General features: G+C 36.0%; 1 protein-coding gene across 1 annotated transcript in view; it reads right to left on the bottom strand.

The window, feature by feature from the left end:
* LOC113483533 overlaps positions 1–20,531 on the bottom strand; it is a 71,046-nt gene that overhangs the window by 32,861 nt on the left and 17,654 nt on the right. The window contains exons 5-8 of the mRNA XM_026855150.1: positions 15,949–15,968; positions 15,109–15,197; positions 9,166–9,257; positions 1,147–1,375 (exon numbers count right to left, since the gene is read on the bottom strand). Of these exons, the coding sequence (XP_026710951.1) occupies positions 1,147–1,375; positions 9,166–9,257; positions 15,109–15,197; positions 15,949–15,968 (430 nt within the window). The remainder of the gene's footprint in view (positions 1–1,146; positions 1,376–9,165; positions 9,258–15,108; positions 15,198–15,948; positions 15,969–20,531) is intronic.

Below are 20,531 nucleotides of genomic sequence, written 5' to 3'. Positions count from 1 at the left end.
ATTCCCTACTTCTGGAGGCACGATCATCTGTGTGGATACATCTTCCTAGCAAGGTCAGCCATTTCAAGCAAACAGTGAGTTTGGATCATTGTTTGCTCTCAGGACAGATTATTTTTTCTGTATCTCCCCAATCAGGTTTAGATAAAAAGGGAAAACAACCCACCCTTTGTCAATACACTGTATCCAAACCAAACTAACACATTTGGTTTCTGCAAGAAAACAAAGTCATTTCAGTTTCTAAATAAACCACTTTTTGAGTCATCTCTCTGGAATTTTGCTTTCCTTTCCTGCATTGTAACGGCTCCTCTTGGAGACAATATTCATCTTAGACAAGTAACACAGTCTGCAGCTTCTTATCTCCAGTTAAATCCAAATTACTTTTAAAGAAATTCTGAATGCTTCTCAAGTTCCCAGAAGTTAGAAGCTTAGATGTCATTCCAAACCTTCTTTATGAATTCTCAGTGCCCCAGATTCAGCCGTTCATTTTTATCTGTATGGTGATAATTAGGCATTGATCCCCCCTACACCGTACTGCCAGAAAACCTTGTATCAGCTTCAGTGACGGTTAGATCAGGCCCAGGGTACTTTACAGAAATATCTTGGCCAAATCAAATGTCTTATTACACAGTGGATGAACTTAAAATACTATGTGTTTATGTGACCAATAGAATATTTGATTTTAACAGTTTCATACTTCTTCCCTGAAATTTCTAGAATAGGGTAAAAATTGTGCATTAGTAATTTCTTAATTTTGAATTAGTTGATTTATTACTGCCTTTATATATTTTTATTTTGTGCTTTTGTGAAACATGTATATGCTGACACAAGGCTGAGTAAAAAAATAAGGAAAAAGAGAAAAAAGATCTTAAACCAAGATTGTGACGTCAGAAATAAATAACTTACTGCATTAGAAAGAGAAAACGAGAAACCAAGTTCCTCTGAAAGGCATCCTAAACCAGCCATGTTATGGGGAGGATCAAGGCAAGGTAACAAAGGTGTTGGAGAAGTAAAATGGGCAGCAAATGTGACTAGATTCAGAGATTAAATAAAACCTAACAGTTATAATTAAGCATAAAAGCCCACAAACCCATGCTTTGAACGTGAGACAGCGGACGGCTATGAACTGCTTTGAATGCGGCTACTCACAGCTTTTGCTGAAGAGGGTGAGGAGAGACGAGCAGCTGAGCACAGGACACCAAACCACAAATTCATCTCAGTTTGATGCAACACTTGGACTATTGGTTCTTTAAGCCCTTGTTCAGATTTCATTACAGTCAAGAAAGCTAGCAGGTGCCTTTGCATGAAAGTGTTGAGCAGGACAGAAATAGACTTAATCATGGGCTTGGATGCTCCTCTGTGTTTCAAGTTGATAGTGCTGAAAATGAAGGTGATACAAGGCCTGTAGTTACAAGGTTTTGAACGTCTAAACATTATTTCACAACCTTTTTTTCCCTATCCAGAGTGAGTTTTTATAGTTTAGCCATTAATCTCATGAAGCAGGAATTTAACATGTCAGTGCTGACAGACTGTTAACTATAGCAGCAATGATGAAGCTTCTATAATATTAACCTTTCAAAAAATAAAACTGCAATAATGATGTTGTTTCCATTAGACCTTTCAGATCACTTACAAATTATCTGGAACTCCTACTGTTTATTTGTTTTTACTTTAGATTGTTGCCCCAAGCACTTAAATAATTGTAATAAAATAATAATAGAATTAAGATTAGATAAATTAAGTGGAAATGAAACTGAATACATTTTCCGTGACAGCTGGCAAGTCCCATTCTGTGACTGCTCAGAAACAAAACTGGAATTTTTATGACAGTAGACAATAAGGCGATCGTGTACAGGATGTAACCCAATGCTCAAGAGGAGCAGTGTGTAAGTGACACATCAACAAAACCAAACTTGTTTCATTTATGTACTGTTAATTACCATAACTTCCATAATCATGGACATCTGTTCTCACTTTCTCATACATGTACCTATACACAGATAATTGCCACTATCTATTGGTCAGTAAAGCATAGAGATAGATGAGTTATAGCATATAATTATATATATGTATAGATATTTTTACTTATATATAGATATGCCCATCTCTGTCTTATTTATGCAAGTAATATTTATTTCTTAAACTTCACATCCAAACTATAACTAGGGGTCCTTGCATAGATGGAGGGACATTATACAGAAGAAAGAGCAAACAGTTTTTAACTAATCAAAAATTAAGTCTGACAATATTAGTGTAGTATCTTTTGTCATGATGTTTCCAAAACATTGTTTCAAAGGACTTTTTTTTTTTTTTTTCCCAACCAGACTATAAAGGATTATCAGCTTTAAAAGAGTTGCATAGTTCCAAGAGAAATAGCCATTGGTTTATTGCATTATTCAGTTACAAGAGAGAAGCAACCAATAGATTACAACCCTTAATAGATTTTTTTTTTCCTGTTCAGTCTTGAGTACTTAAGGGTGATATTTCTTCCATGGAACACTTTCTGATTGCCCCTTTTCAATTACTATATTTTTGAACTTTATGAAAGAAGCCAAGGAAGTTAACTGATTTGCTTGAATTTCATGTCATTTCAGTGTTTATTTTTGTGCCTTAAGTCTGACAGACACATGTCTTGTATATATAAATTAAGGATTATTCAAGACCATATCTCTGTTTGAAGTAACATTTTATCTTAAAGAAATGGAAATATCTGCATATGTAAGGTTAATAAACTTTATATTGACAAATATGTATTATTGTGAGCTAGGTAAAATCAAATACAGTCTTTAAAATATATTTTTAAAAGCTTGGAGATCTTTGAAGGCTATTGATACTAATTTTTTATTTACTAATGTTATAAATTTTGAAATGAACATGAAATTGTACTCCAGAAATTAATTTAAAATTTCATCATACCTAGTCAACGGGCCTAACTTTGTTTGCATTTCTGTTAACTGCTCTTGGATGACAAGTCCAAAAAATTGTTACGATCTTTTTTCTGTACGTGTCCTGGATAACACATCCTGGGTTAAATAACACTAAACTGCAGGTACTGTATTACCGCTCCCAGTTTTGAGAAGGATAATTCATTAAATCAATCTACTTGTCCCTTGATTAGAGGAATTCCTGCAGGTCACAGAGAATTGCTGCTCCATGTTCAGTCATTTCTAGAAAGACTATTAATTGTACATTATTGAGATCTAGATATTAACTTATTTACTCTATTTTCCCATTCTCCACCCTTTTAGTCAGTGTTCTGGGATTGTGCCACCAGCTGGAAGGACCTGGGGAGATCAAGATGGCAAGCAGAGCTTGCCTTATTGAAAGTAAAAGAAACTATTTCCAGACTGCCAAATGCTTATTAGGAAAAATGAGTATTAATTTCATACTCTCATTCATCAGTGTTAACATTATTCTGATTTTGCCTTTCTATGTGTTTCTATTTGTCTTTCATCTATAGGATCTTAACAGAAGCATATCTGGGGGACAATATGCTGCATTGAACTGTTAGATAAAATAGTGCATAAATGAGCTGTCCCACACAGAAGAAAACAAAAATTTAGCAACCATTCTCAGTTAATGAATTTGGGAATTATTCTACTTTAAAAAAACGCCTCTACATGATCAGGAACAAAATAATTTTCAAACTGAAACTTTTTATTAATTATTTTCACCAAAAAATCATGAATTTATTTCATTTAATGTTTTTAAAGTATTTAAAGAATCAAAGTTCTTATTTGGGACAAACAAACTTTAAAGTCACATTTTTTTTCCATCTGTGTAATAATAATAATAATAATAATAATAATAATAATAATAATAATAATAATAATAATAATGTAAAAATGCATTTATTTATTTATTTATTTATTTATTTATTTTCAGCTTATATGGAAATAAACTTTAAAAAATGGTTATTCATATTGACTCACCTACAAGTCAGTTTGAAAAATGGCTTACAAGCCTTGATAATGAATATAACTGCATCTGTATACAGTTCAAAGGAGAAGGCATTTATAGCTTTTCACTTCAGTTCTCAGTACAACATTTTAGCTTTGATAATAAAATTCCACATCGAAGCTTTGCATTGCTAAGGCACCATTGCTTCTACAAAGCAGGCATCGTGAGTTAAGTAATGACTTAAAATTCTAGCACTAGGCTATTATTTTGAGTGCTTTAGGAAAACAGACCTCTGAATCTGGTGGTCTTGCTTTCTACTATCAAGCCATAGATCAGTACCCTTGCAAGGTGCTGAGCACTCTCACTTCCCTCCATACATCCAGGGAAACTTAAAACTTACAGCACCAGGACCCTCACTGTCAAAACGGCAAGCCCAGGATAAACTCCAAATTCATCTTTACACCTGAGCAAGACACAGACCATAAAAATCCTGCAACTCTTGACCATTCAGTCTTTTGTTCTGTGACAGTCATCACGTGGTGCTGGGTATTACAAAGAAAAAAAAGAACAAAACCTGTACCGTGGAGCGTATGATAACCTACTGGACATTTCTTCCCTATTAGCCAGTTAAGCAGAAGATTAGTCTGTACCCTGAGGCCTGAGGATTTAGATCACATCCACACTTTTTTTTTTCCCCCTTTCTAATCTGTATCTGTTTTCAATCTCTAGCGTAATAATCTAGTAATGTATTCATTCAAATCCTGTGAAACTATTTATATACTGTACTTCTGTTGTATTTCTTTGGAGATAAGAAAACTCAAAGGACCACCACTCAGAAAGTCAAGCCATCATTTCATGGTCCCACTGTGCCCATGGAGTTAAGGGGCAAATTCTCTGCTATTGTACACTGGTCCATAAGGAGGCTGGTGACAACAGGGAAGGAGAGAATGACTGGGAAATAATGACATAGTATACTGGTTTATGTCTCCTGAGGAACGGGCCCACTGTTTTAAAACAGTAAATTGTTGCTCTGCCTTCACACCTCCACATCAAGATATACACTGGAAATAAATAGAAGACAATATTTGAGGTGATTCTGTGGTCTCTAAAAGCCAAAGGAGACACAGACATAGATATGTAAATAAAGCTATAGATATAGGTGAAACAGATACACGCATTTAATATTTCTGCTGAGTCAAACAAAGGAGACCGAATTTGGTTCATACTAATCCATGTACCACAACTTTGGAGGGGAGCAGAGGGCTCTGATTTTATTTCTGAGTTGGCTTGTCCTCTACTGCAAAGGAGAAAAAAATCTGAAGCTGATTTACTGAGCTTGCGAAGCCTCCCTCCTCCTCCCACTAACAGAAAGTGTGCTAAAGTAAGGGCTGGTAGAACAAGACAGATATGACTGGGTCTGAGTGGTCTCTTTGACCTCGTTAAAACTAATGCTCTGATATATCCCGTATGCTGCACACTTTACACCCATTAAAATCCAGATTAACTCCAGGGAAATCAATGTCGCTTTAGGGTGACTGAAACAGAATATGTTTTTTTTCTAATAAAACATTTGCCAAGTAATATTGGTATTAAATATAGTGTAAGCTCATTCATTTCAAAATGTAGTGCCTCCTATGAACACTTTTCTGGATAAAAATGTTTTATCTTTTCCTTAAAAATTGCTGTATTTGAAAGAATTATTTTTTTTTCCTAGCACCTGCTTAATCTTTTGTTCCATAGATAATTTCTCATTACCCAGGTGTCCTCTTATGGAACCACAGAAAGATTGGGCCTAGTTTAAGTGTGAAATAATCCTGTTGCTTCTATCTGAGAATGAATGAGTCCAGGATTAGATCAGATAAAACACACTTGAGGTAAAGTGCACAAGGTGGATTATATGGGAAAAGAGGATTTAGTGAAGAACATATCCACAACTTTTTGTTAACATAGAGAATGGTAGCTTTTGTAAGCAACATTTATGGAAACTCAACTGGAGGTTTAAAAGCTATGTCTTTTGTTGTACATTTCTCTGCATACATTTGCTTTGTAGTTGGTAGCTTTAACTTTGGAAGCCATGCTGGGCCTTGACTCATGTTCATTTTATTTAATGAAAAGCTAAGGATGTACTTTTACTCATAGATTCTTGTTTTGTTTTCTTTGAAGTTTATTAAGCCATCCAGTAAGATGGGAGGTTCATTAGGTTGTTATTATCATGGCCACAAATTAAGCATCTGTTCCCTGGGGAGTTATAAGCTTCAAGTGGATGTCAGGGCCATACTTATTACAATATTTACTTAATTACCAACTTACTGCTTCTTGTCATATAAAATACAAACATGGACTCTGCTGTCCACGTTAGACACATACTCTCCACCTGCTGAATGTTTAAGATCCACTTATTCCATTTAAGCTCTGTTTTAAAGTATGCACCAATTTTTTTGTAAAACGATAACTAAAAAAGGTAAACCAAGAACAATTAAGCACAAAAAGTGAATTTAAGATATCATCAAGAATATTCAAAAATTATACGCTATCTGACATTACCACTGATTTTGGTTTCATATCTCAGGATGTTGGAAGCTTCCAGTACCAACAAATGCATCAAAAAATTAGCTAATCATGATTTGTCAAAGCACCTCAAAAGTCAGCATGTAAGGGTGTTTTGTCATGTAGCTGGTTGGAGATCACTGGAGTTGAGAGCTCTCCTCTGCAATAAAATCAGGCTTTTCAAGGCTGTAGCACATATCTTTTATGAAAACTCAGGGAATTTCACATGCGATGCAAATGTGCCATAACAAATGTCTGAAAGTCACTCTTCATCATAATTTTGTTGGGTTTTTTTCCTCCTCTTCAGTGCTTTAATTACCTAATGTTGTAAATTACAGAATTACCAGATCTTCCCCTGTCTAGTCTTCCAAAAATGTCAAGCCATATAAAACTGAAAATGTTATTCCCTCCTCTCAGACATGACTTGTGTAAACAGATGTGACTGTTGGAAGGATGTCAACACCACCAAACAATGTCTCTATTTTTGGAAAATTCATGTCCTTTTTTACTTCAGATGTTACATTTGGACTTTACGTTTATTGTCTGTCAAACTCATCACTGGAACGTTATCTACCATGTAACTAACACTTCACTGCAAGGCCTTTCCATATCTTATAGACATAACTCCAGATCTTTTCATATTTCATAGACATAACTCTCACTCTTCTAGTAGTATACTGTTTGACACAGTCCATTCTAGCAGCCCTTTTCCCTGTAAAGAAATCCTGTAATTATTTAACTTTGACAAATCCTTCCCTGGAGATGCCTGTGTCTTCCCCAACTATAGAAGGAACACAGGCGTCTAAATCCCGGTCCTCAAGCCACAGCACATGAATAGCCTCCATCATTTCTATAAATTCTACTTAATATAAGAACACTTTTAAAATCTAGGTTTATGCAACCCCCAATTTTAAAGGAATAATGGTTATATCCAAGCCTCAATGCTTTTCTGGTTTTCTCATCAGAATGAAAGGCCAGCTTAATGAGATAGCACCTACCAATGAACATGACTTCTGAAATAAAAAATATTACTAACTTGTTTTGAAATTGTCAACATGAAAGATTTTGCTTAATAAAAGAAGCCATTTTCCAGCTTAAATGCTGCAAGAAAAGTTTCAATAGTTCTGGTAGATCCATATAACCATTTTCAAGTAAAATACTGAGATTTTGAGCTCCAGTGTAGAAGAAAGATGAAAAACTTTTAGGTTCCATCTTTTGTAGAAAATATCCTAGAAATAAGTCTTGCCTAGGAAACGTACGCTAAATACAAAATCTAATACTAAAGTGCTTGATGTGCATTCTTGATGTTTATATTAATTAGCAAGAATTTTGAGAACTTTTCCTTAAAAAAGTAAAAATTAATATAAATATCTGAAAATATGATGATATCGATATTTTGGTGACCAATGAATCTCATCTATTTTAGGCTAGTGTAAAATTCAAACCATCATCCAAAAAAAAGCCCAAACCCCAACAACCCAGCCTTTACATTTCTTAATTTTCCTTGTGGGTTTTTTTGAGTTTTTAAAATATGTATACTCTTTGCAAAGATGACCTTAATCTGTTTGTCATTCAGTTCTGCAAAACAAAGATTACAAAACATTTACAAAATTATCTTACAAAACATTAAAAAATTTGTTAATAATTTCATTCTCTTTTGAAGGATGAAATGATTTGAAAAGTTTAAATAAACTGATTAGTTTCCATCTTGTCATGCAACAATAATTAAAATGAAAAAAACAACAATGTCAGTCATTATTTCAGCCATCAGGGACTCCATTATAATTTTGCGTAGGACCAGACATTAGTGAAGTTATTTAGTTATATTATTGTCATCAGAATATGACTCTTCCTCTGAAGTGTCTGGGATTTCTCAAATCTATTCAAATACTGGGAAATAAACCAACATTTTATATAATCTATTAATGATTATAGTAAAATAATAATGAAAATATTCTCCCGTGAATTTTATTTTTCTACATTTTCTTAAAAATAGGTTTGTGATTAAAAATAATCATCTGTAATTATATCCACAGAGCTGTTTTTTTTATCCATGCTAACAAAAATATGGCCATGCTTTCTATGAAAAGTGTATTTCGCAATATGATGTGCTGTAAACAACATGTCTTTAGGCTATTTTTGACCTTTAACCAATGGGAAAGGTCTGTCTAGTTGATCTCATCTAACTACACAGCAGGTACAAGGAATTAAAGCAATTTAGATTGAGCCCTGGTACAATATCAAGTATCAGACAATGTTTTCCAAAAGGAAATACTTAACAAGTTTGTAATCCACTATTGTATTTATCTAGTGAAAGAGGTAAAAGGAAAAAAAAAATCTGAGCTCTGTTCCACAGAGTGGAATCCCAAGTAAAAATTTATGATATCACATTGTTTGTAAAAGTTGGCAAGGAAGGCTGTTATGAGCAAATTAAAAATAAACAATCTACTCCGGACCTACACTGTGTCAGACTGCTTATAAGGTCACACAAGAAAAGTAAAACATTAAATAGTTGGCTCCAGCAGCCTTAAGATATTTGCCTGACTTTCAAACAAAACTGTGTTTTTCACTGTGAGAGCACAGAACGTAACAATAGTTCAATAATTCAGGGGTTTTTTGTTTAAATAAAGTGGGGTTTGATACTAATCATGTCCTGAATAACACAAGCATAATCTAAGGGGACAACTTTGGTTTTGGTAATAATGCTGGCCCCAAACTCACAATTCTGGCTGCGATAGAGCCTGATGCCTCTCCAGGGCGCTGCAGGAAGAGTTGAGCTGCTTCATCAAGGGACTGGGAACATGGGATACACACTGCTTTCTCAGCAAGCAGGAAACCCAACAAAATGATTCAGGACGATATGGTGTCATCACACGAGGAAAGGGTGTATATATTTGGGGAATATTCAAACGTTTAAAACTGGAAATGGAGCATAATGCAAGCCACTATAGAGCAGATGCTAAGCTTGAAGGGCTCTTAGGAATGCATATACCACATTTTAATTTCACCTCCTATTATTATACTAACTAGTCACAAAATGGCTTCTTATTTATGCAATATGTTATCTGTAATGTCACTTAAATTGAATAGATGAGTGCCTTCTAATAATGTATGTTTACTTCATGAACTTGTGGGCAATTACATTGTAATTATGTCTTTTGTAGGTCTTTTTTTGCTGACACATAGTGCACCAGTGCATTTTAAGTGTAATTGCAGTTCTCCCTACCATTTAGGAAAGCTGAACATTGTTAAAGGTTTGTAAATTACCTACACTTAGACCATAGGCAACTAGGCAAATTAAATGGCAGTGTCAGTAATATTACAATGTAAATTGGTGCCAAGCATAACCCAAGGTAGGAGCGTTTTTACAGAATAATGTTTACCTAGCACCTCAAAAAAATGCAACAGAAAAAACAGATACTCCCAAACTTGCAGAAGTGCCTATTTCTTATACCTGAATAAACAGATACAGTATACATACCTATCAACTATCAAAAAAAGAAAAAAAAAAAGTTACATACACATATTCTGTACAACTGGGCAACACAGTCATCTTATAGAAAAGTATGCCCAAATGCCAGTGTATCAGAATGCCATCCTTCCCACACCTCAGGAATAGTGCTTCACCAGCGAAGCAAGCAAATATATTCCTAGCAGCCTGTAACGCCTGGGAGGGAGGGAGGGAGGGAGACAGACCATCCTTTGCAGTGAAAACTAGATCTTGACTACTCCCTTATTGTGAGAACTTGTACTCACCTGCATAAAGAAGCAACCAACCTCACTGACTGTGTTTGTTCTTCCCCCTTTCCTTAGGGTAAAAGTATATCACTGTGGGGACTTGCGGGAGCACATGGCAAGGGGATATCTGTGTGTCATCGTCACCATTTCAGCTTCTCGACAAATCCATGGAGCAGATCCCCAGGTAAACTCAAATTTGGGGGTCTAGTGATATTTAACCATGATCCCTGCAGCAGGAGGAACATTTTAAGCCTAATGAAGAGAGAAGAATCCTTTATCCCTATCCTTACTCCTGCTGAGCAGTGAGCTGAATCCCCTGGGTGACTTGAAGAGCAGAGGTAGAAAGAAAACTGTCTCTTGTCATCAGCATGAGGCCATATCTTCTACAGATGGGACACCAGGACTGCTTGATTGGCGCATGGAATTCTAAAATTAGGTTAATACATTTTCAGTCTGATGCTTTAAACCTATTCTCTGTGTGCTGTATCATGATTCACCTCAACACCTGGATCACAAGATTGCATTTCGTTTTAATTTTTTATCTACTTTGAGGATAAGCCTGAAAGCAGAGAATATTTTTATTTGTCCAGCTTTTGTAATAATTCATGAAGCACAATTACAAAAATACATTTTTTTTACTAGAGACATGACATACTGGTGTTGTTTTCACGAATAGAAATTTGGAGAGTTGCTGGTGTTTTTACTATAGGAACATGAACTATCATATGCATGGACATGTCACTACAGAATTTTTTTAAAGTAGATTTATGTCGCCCTATGGGGCTTAAGGGGATAGTGATTATTATACACTGAGAAATGTGCATTTAGCTTACAAAATCAATGTCCCACAGAGGTGACCACTCCAGAAAGACCAGCAACATCACTTAAGTAAATTAATTTTGAAGTACTGTCCTGTCACTTCATGCCTCTAGGCCAATCACTCACTGGTGGAGACATCCTAGTTTTGGATGAAACCAGCTCAACCATGCAAACTGTAGCTACTGCATGGGAATGAGCATCTGGGATTGACAGCTCACAGATCTTGGCAATAGAGGCCACAAATCCAATGACATAATTTTTATTTAGAGCAAAATCCTACTGGCATTTTTGTAGCACTCAATCATCAGTAAATATATAACAGAATAAACCCAGGAGGACAGATACTGATCTCAGTTGCCGTCCTTGCAACTTGGAAGTAGTAATGGAATTACACTGGTGCAAATCAGAATCATATCCTATGGCTGAATGCAAAAATTGGTATGATAAAATGGAAACAATCACATTGCAAGCATGTGCATCGTAAGGTCTCTCCTGTCCATTCAGAGTTGCCAGAACTTTGAATTCCTCTTTCTATTGGTATTTCTAACTAAAAGCAAGAAGAGCAAAATATAGAAAGTGAAACAAAACTGAGGAGTGGCTGGTAGCCACTTCCCCATGATTAGCTTGGTCAGAAAGAAAGAGGCTTGCAGAGCAATGGCATGACATGGACATGCATGGCTTTACAGCATGCAAAAGGTGTAACACACAGTCATTTTTAGCTACTGCGCATCTCTTGTCTTCTTTTTGGTTTTCTAAATCCATGATAATAAGCAGGACATACTGCTTAAATTAAAGGCTCCTTACTACAGCCTTACTAGGCGCTTTCTGTGTGACCAACTGAGATGGTTCAACCACTCCTGGCACCATCTCTAGTAACTTCTATTTGACTGGAATATACCTACTCATGCCATAATTTAAAGAAGTCAATTGACTTGTTGAAGACTGATGATTTGCACAGGCACAATAATAATCATGTTCACAGGCCTCTCTGTACCTCTTCTGCACCACTTTTGTTTTCACCTTTTTACACTAAACACAAAAAGGTTTTCAGTAAACACCAGTGCTAAGTGCTATTCCCTTTAAATGGACATAAATTATTCAACTACTGCAATTATTGCAAAAATGTAACTTTTAATTTGGGGAGGAAAAAACCCTTAATTGCTACATTCAGTAACTATTCTTCCATCCTCACAATGGATTTAGAAGAGAACAGCAAAGAAGTGAGGAATCCTGTTGCCAAACACAGCCCTTAAATTACCAGCTTGTCTATGGAGCTTTCTACTTTAATGCACTTAGGGGGAATAGCTCATCACTAATGATTTGGAAATACAGATCACATAGATCCTCAACTCAAAGTTGAACAGTAAACCGAGTTTTAAAAAACATGTTATGTCTCCTTCCTCTAATACATATACAGATTTAAAAAGAGTCATATTAATAACACCAAAATACCATGCCAAGCGCAGTGGTTTCCCTACAAACTCTATCACCTGTTTATCTCTCACCCTCAGTACTAACACTAAATTGGGCCTCATGAATTATTCATGGGGGCCCTCTAATGGGATAATTTTTCCTAGCTAGCACTGACACTAATGCTAAGAAAAATCTCTTGACATTAATCTTGGGTTGAAGAAAGCCCCAAATACCTAGTTTTCTTCTGAATGTTCCCTTTCCTCCTATTTAACACATTGCAGAAACCAGTCATTCTGTGGTGCCGTTAAGCATGAGTGTGGGCATGGGAGGGTAGAAGGGAAGCTATGAGGTCAGAGAGGGAATTTGTAACATTAGGATTTTCACATTGGGAATTCTGGGTCTGGTCCGGCTTGCATTAAATTTAAACGAAAGTTTCCCATTGCCATTCCTGGATAGCTGAATCAAGTCCCAAACCTTGCTCTTTTTTTGCACATATGCATAATCTCTGAGGGAAACAGGAATATCTGCTTGAAAAAGATGAGCAAACTATGAATCTGTAACTGCATTATTTTAGTTAAACTGCCTGGAGTTGATTAAAACCTTTTTTTTTTTTTTTACTCCCCATTTGTTTATAGCTATTCTGATGATGAAGTGATTCTGGGTATTTTTGAGGGCTGATCACAGAATTAATGGGCTTTGGTCTTGCAATTGCAAATACGACCATTGATAGAAGCATAAGAAGAGCAAAGGAGGTTTTGGTATGTCCTAAAGACAGAGTTGTTTTTAATTTATGCACAAAGAAGACTCTACAAAATGTTATCCAAATTACAATCCCTCCCCTAAAGAAAAATCTCTTTAAGATGTCCTGATATAAAAAAGAATCTATCTCAGAGAACTGTGAATTACAGTCTAAAATGTAGCCTTGTTAGCTAGTACTGTATGATAGGGATCCCTCCTCCCTCAGCATACACACTCCTTTGGTCACAGTGATAAAACTACTCACTTTCCTCATTTTTCTAAAATAAAATACCTAAAAAGCAATACATTTATTTTTTCAATTGTAGCTTTTTGACATCTATAATGGTTTTGTGTCTAAATCTGACAACATTTGTAACAAACTGAAGTGACTGTTACTGCTGGAATGTGTCCTGAAGGCTTTTTCTGTCGGAGGAGATGACAGTAACTTTTCCCATGCAGATTAAGCTGGTGTTTACAGATTTGCCCTGGGTGTGCATTTTTATCCAGCTGTGATCAAGTAACACTGCCTGATGAGTGCCAGACAGATCTCCTGATACGCAGGGCTTGCATGCCCATCACTTCTGCACAGAACATGGTTCTAATCTGGACACCATAGCAAAGATCAGCTATTATTTGGGTTTTATTTTCCCTTCATTTATATACTAAGGCAGATTACTCACATGAGAATGCAAAAAGCTTAATAATTTTAAAATCTCTCTGCCATTTTACAGAAAATAGCACTATGTGGATTTAAAAACATTTTTGTTCAGCTTTCCTGTTCCCTACACAGAGCCCTAACTGAGGATTTTAAAACAATAAGCAGTAGGGTGGGTGTTTTCATAACTTAGAATGTAGGATTTTTAAAAATTGTCTTTTCCTGATAATCTTTACTTTACATGCTGTAATAATCTGTGCTATGGCAAAATATAGCCTCAGTAACATATAACCTTTTTCTCATCAATGAAAAAGTGAGGTCAAGAGCTTGTTTGCCTTTGCAGGACCTGAATATACACATTAAAGAGATACTTTGAAAGTATCGGTTGTTGAATATTGCTTTCTCAGAACTCCTGGCTATTCAAGCCGGGAGGGAAGAAGTTCTGTTTCCTAACATCTGATTTCCTGTTCAGAATCTAATTCATGAAAAGATAAGAAACCACCCCCACCCCCCACCCCCTTTTAATTTGAACCTAAAACATATTTCTAAATATTAACAAAATTAGCATTGCCTGAAGTACTAGTGACTTATTTCACATCCATTGTGTGGTTTGAAGATGTTACTCTGGCATATCTGTGTGTTTTTATTAACACCTGTAAAAGGACTACCTAAACTAGTGGGTCAGATTCTGCTGTTTCATCAGCATTTCTACTGCTTTCAAAGACCAGTTGATCCATATTTATATTACGCAAAAATAACACTTGCCATTCAGTTTCCTGTTTGCTTCAAAATCCCATGCAATTTGTAGACCTTTCCTGCTCTAGTTCTAATTCCACTACAGGCAAGTATTAAGAAACTGATCCTCCATTCCATGCAGCAGTCAGCTCTGTATCATCTAATTATCCTTACAAATTGCAAGGCAGCTTTTTCCAGAAGCCAGCAGTGAGAAGGTACACATTAAAAAATAAAAATAAAAAATTAAAAATCAATGGTTTCTACCAAGAGCTGGTGTAGATAATTTTTATATTGGCTATACAATTTTTATATTTGTGCTGATGTCACTGAAGCTGCAGAAAACACAGTGGAAAAACTGATTCCAGAGTCTGGTACATAAAATGTCTGCAGAGTGTTTTTATTCTTTTCTGACTGTATTCATTAACTTGTGAGCTGGTAAGGTACTGGTGACCTCGGGGGAACACGGAGTTAGAGAAAGCCTTTCACCTCTGAGTCAGAGGCTGAAATCTGGGCAGGCCCTTGGTGACTGGAAGTCATTACTATGTGATGGTTGTCTTGTGACTTACATGGAACATGTTGGTGGGCTTATCCAGATTTAGTGGGCAGATGTCCACATCACAAAAGACACCACTAGAGTTTGCTCTCTTCTTGGCAGCTGTAGCAGAGAAACCAAGGAATAAATAGGCATAGCCCTCCTCTCCCCACCCCTCCCCATTACTTTCATTCAAATGGCAGGCTATTACAGAGGAACCTGCACTTGGAAACTGCAAGAATAGAGAATACACAACAATTTTACTCACCGCTGAGTTCATAAATTACAATATAAGCAGTAGGCCATGACAGTTGCAAGTTGCTATTTGGAAGGCACAGTTTGAAGCCAAACCATCCCAGGGGGGTGACAAGAGGCTTGCAGTCTCCCAAATAACTTCCCTGTACAGAAGAAAAGTGCTACTAGTACTTCTGTAAATTCAAGCATTCAGTTGTGAAGGCCATTGGCTAAGGATGAAGTCCATGGCTCTTCTCCCACTGCTAACTCACCCCTGGGGTCCCTCCTCTGCTCTGAAGGGTGCAGAACCAGTAGGGGAGGTTCTCTGCAGTGCATCTGCACCCGTGTCACAGGATGGGGGAGCAGGTACCGCCCCAGGAACCTGTTGGAGCATTTTTCCATCACCAGCTAAAGCTGAGTCTACTTTATAAATGTTATCTATATAATGTGAATGTATTTTACATGGTCATATACATATGTTTATATGTATATATGTGAAGTCTCATTGGCTGACAATAATTTAGCTATTCCATAAAACTTGAAACTATGTTCTCATATTTTTAAAGCAGCTTATTAATATGTCACCCAACAATTAGCTCACAGAAAGCCTATCAATTTTTGATAGTCTGTCTTAACTTACCAAGTTCATAAGCATTAAACCTATAAGGAGAAAATAAAAAATTCTAACCAGATTTTGAAAAACACTAATTAAGTTGCTCTTTGAGTACATTTAAAAATACAGAAAGTTGGAAGATTGTTTTCCTGGGAATTGCTTCTCCGGGTGCACTGAAGATTCAGTATAATGTGATTGTATGATTGTGGGTAATTCTTTAAATTGACAATAACACTTACAAGCCAGATTTCAAATGAACTGTGGCTAGTCACCTAAATACAGTACAGGCTGGTTTTAAATCACATCAGTATCAAATTTTATTCTACCTGAGGGCAATGAAGTCTAGAATGATGCTCAAGCAGCCTTACATTCATTACAGTTTTTCTGCTACAACTGTACCCATTTGGATCCCAATTCTTGTTAAAATGTAGGTGGATATTTTTGAGCCATTTTCTCAGCTGATAATACCCAGAACTCAATTAATGACAGTTTGAGCTCTGAAAAATAGTTATATGGTTATATATTACTACCTGATTTACCAAATAATCCACCTATTGGAGCTAATCAGATGTGTCATTTAGCTAAGGATCAGGTCCAGAATCATTATTTTTTAAAAAGTGGCAGAAGCAGCACAGACGAACATATATTTAACTAATTTATTTGTTCTTCCATCTCAATGAACATTGAATTTTATCCTTTTGTGCACAAAAATAAGTGTCCACAGAGATTTTTATAGCACTTATTGATTTAGAAGGACTTGCTCTACTATTGAATTTTGATTTGCCCGGGAAGATGTGTTTTTTAGCAGTCACCTGTCTATTATTCATTTAGCTAGGTTCTTGTATGAGCTTTTCACTTTTTAAAATCCCTTTCAGGAGACTTAATTTTCACCTGCATATACACTAGTTGACAGCTCCCTGTTCTTCTTCACTGTACTGACGAGTAAACCAAGAATCCCTGTACTCATTTCATTATAAACATTTTATAAGCATCACATAAAGATTACTTCTGAGCACAATGGTCAAGGCTAGACATGAGCCGCTATTCCCTGTGATGAAAGGCCAGTGTCCGATCAAATGAGCCATCCAGGCCCTAAAATGGCTTAAAAAAAAATAGTTTTAATCTCTTCATTGTCTGACTTCACGGCATGGTAGTGCTGCCCTTAAATAAAACTTACATAAAAATGGTTAGTACAGCTGGACAGAAAATGTGCTTGAAGTTTAGAATCACATATCATTGTTTATACAGATGACTATTTGGGATAGACTTCAATAGAATCTGACTTTACTAGCAAAGGAGAAGGCTTTGGCAATAGCACAGGGTGATCAGCAACAGCAACTCATATTTTCCAACTGAGATCAATGTGGACTTTAATCCATTAATGCAGACCTAAATATCACCAGACAGATATGAATAGATGACAGTGAAAATGTGAAGAAGAAAAGTCTGGAGTAGTCAGATTTAAGAGAGTTGTTTCATATTCCAATTCATTTTAGTACTCTACAGGAAAGCAGGCTGTTTCTAGATTTTCAATTAGCATACCCTAGATATGGACTGAAAACACTTCTTTTCTGCTAACACAGATGCTTTTTTGTTCACCCATTTTGAGCCTGTGTTCACAGAATTGGATTTTTACAAAATCCTTGGATGTATGTTAGCAATACATCTTTTTGAAATGTCAAGGAACAGGTTTGTTTGGAATGGAAAGTTGCCGACAATCACGCCAAGTCATTCAGATGCCAATTTAGATATTTAAATACTAACGCCAGGCTGGAGGAAGGGGAGAGGACAACCCCAAAAAAACAAAACCACCACCCGAACTGAAAGAGCTCCCAGCTCTGTGCCTATTAAACTAAAAATAAAGATGACGGCAGTATCTGCAAGCAGTTTGGGTGGTCAAAAAACAATGGTGCCCTCTGGTTTGAAAACAGTGTTTAGTGTTTGCACTGTTCTTACTTGTCACAATAAATTTGGACAGGGTTCCTATTTTCTGAATTGACTGAAGCTTTTCATTCTTTAAATTTCTAATGTGTTATGTCACGTCTTATTGTATTGCATGGTGTCACATTGCATTATTTTGCATCGTTGTCTCTGAAGTTGATGAAACACAACACAACAGCACATGAAAAAAAAGGAATAAGCTTTTGGTTACACAGACTAAGCGTTGTAATTCAATATTTGTCAGATGCAGTAGTCACTGCAAATAATCTCAAACTTTTTTAATAGTCGTAACTCCTGAATCAGATAGTGAGAAACCTGTTCAGTTTACTGGTTTATCATAAAGGAAGGACCCTCTCCTGGGAAACACACAGTTGTCATTATTTACTCAGTATCAGAGTATGCTGCTGCTGCTGCTGCTTTTCAGCCTCTGCATTGCTAATTTATAATGACTAGAATGAGATTTGAGGCATACTAGGTAGAGAATTTCTCAGAATACAATAATGAGAGTATCTATTTGAGACAGCATTAAAGGCACAATATGACTGTCTTGATTTTACACCACAAATACATATCCTTGGGACTACTTCCATTCATTATGATTAAGCCACGTCATTCAACAGAGAACTGAGGGCTTCTCCCTCCGCCCAATTGCTTTTGTTGATAACAATCCCATAAAACTAAGGAATTATAACCTAACAATAATGGTCCCATGAAGAAAAGAGAATATTTATATTCTGAGAAATAAACCAACTAATTGTTATAAAATAATATAGAGTCTGTAGTCCTCACAGAAGAAAATTCCTATTGATATTGCGAGTGTAATACTTGTCTGAGATGGAACTGCGTGAATATAAGAACTTAATAACAATAGTATTGGGTCATCACAAAAATTGTTTAGTCTAAGTACTGACTTCAAATTTGGAAAATACTCAAGGAACTTCCAAAAATAGGCACAAATATACAGAATGGAAACAAAACCCCCCAAATCAGAGACTGGCTTTCAGTGCAGTTATTCTTATTTCTGAATGTCTTTTTTGAGTGGATGTGGCTCAAAGTGGTTTTATTCTGAACTACTTTATTTTGATTTTAGATTTTTTTGCTGCAATACAACAAATTTGTTATAAAGAATCAGCAGGTTTATTTCTGTTTCATTCCATTGTTCTGGTCATTGCAAAATGTCGAGTGTTGCTGCTTGCCTCTCAGGAAACAAGAAAATAGATAAACTAAAGATATCATGTAATATTTGTATTATATCAAGGAGGTTAAAATAGTAAAATATATCCACAAGCACAACCAAGAATGTGCCAGAAAATATAATATGCCAAACTAAGGATTGTGAAGCAAAGCTGCCTGAAAAACAGGGCATAGGACTGACCAGGAGTCATCAAGTTCAAGTGTATGTCAGCACATGAATCACATCACGTATACCCAGTTAATAAATCTGCCTAGCTCTGTGTTTACTCCCACACTCCTGTATTATGGCTCTGGTGTCTAGAAAGCTTTTCTTCATTTCTTGTCCAAATGTACCCATAGCCAATTTATGTCTATTTGTTCTCATGTCAAAATTATCATGTGAATTCAAGAGCTATTGTTTCTCCCCAGTGTTTACCTCATCATCTATTTATAGACAGCAATCACTTCTCCCTCTCAACCTCTGTTTTCCCGGGTACAGCTTCTTTTCAGACAGGCCATCATTTCCTCTGATCACCATACTAGTCACTCTGTGCACCTGTTAAAAATACCCCAAACATTTGCACCCCAACTATAGGGATTCAGAATTTCAGGTGATGTCAGACAAGCACCTTGGTCAATGGCATGAATACTCTCTTTGCTTCATTAAAAATATTTTCCTCAGTGTATCTCTAAACTGCATTTTCCCTTTCTGTGGTCTAAGTGCACTGGTGGTTCATAGTAATTCTGTGATTGACTGTTACAACTAGGTATTTTTTCTCTCCTGTCATTTCCCACTGATGAGCCTACAGTTCATAGCAGATACTTTTCATTAGTCCCTAAGTGCATGACCTTGCAGCACATGACCTTAAATTTCATTCCATTTCTATTACCCCAGTCTTCAAGGTCATTTAATTCTTCCTGTATAATATTCCAATCCTCCTCTGTATTCATGACATCTACCAGTTTTGTATCATCAGCAAATTAATTAGTACACTCCTACTTTTTCTGCCTAGGTCATTAAGGAAAATATTAAATAAAATTAATCCCCAGACCAATCCTAAAGTAACTCCACTAGTAACTTTCCTCCAGGGAAAGAGAGAAATCCTTTCAACTCTAGTTTCCTCTTCAGTCACTTCTTTAGTTATCTTACAGTCCTGATACTTGTCCTTATCTTTTCCAATTTAACTAATAATTCTCCATGTAGTAATGCATCACATGCTTTACTGAAAAGCAGAAAAGTTGAATCTACTGTATTTGCTTGATCTCAACAATCACATTGTCATTAAAATAAAGGGAGTGTGATCACAAGTTTACCTGCATGAATTTTTTAAGAAATAAATTTATGTTTTACTTGATCCCATTTTCCTATGTTAATCTTTTTTAATTCTCCAAGTCTTAATCTAGTTTTTGGGTCACACCTAGGTTATCTTTAATTTCTATTCTTCCCTCAGTGCACAGTTATTCTCTTGGTTATTTTCCCATCATATGACTTAGAA

Source organism: Athene cunicularia (genome assembly GCF_003259725.1).
Source record: "Athene cunicularia isolate RWA chromosome 9 unlocalized genomic scaffold, athCun1 chr9_part1, whole genome shotgun sequence".
Taxonomy (NCBI): domain Eukaryota; kingdom Metazoa; phylum Chordata; class Aves; order Strigiformes; family Strigidae; genus Athene; species Athene cunicularia.
The sequence above is the reverse complement of the archived record's forward strand: the minus strand, read 5'-3'. Positions and strand labels throughout refer to the sequence as shown.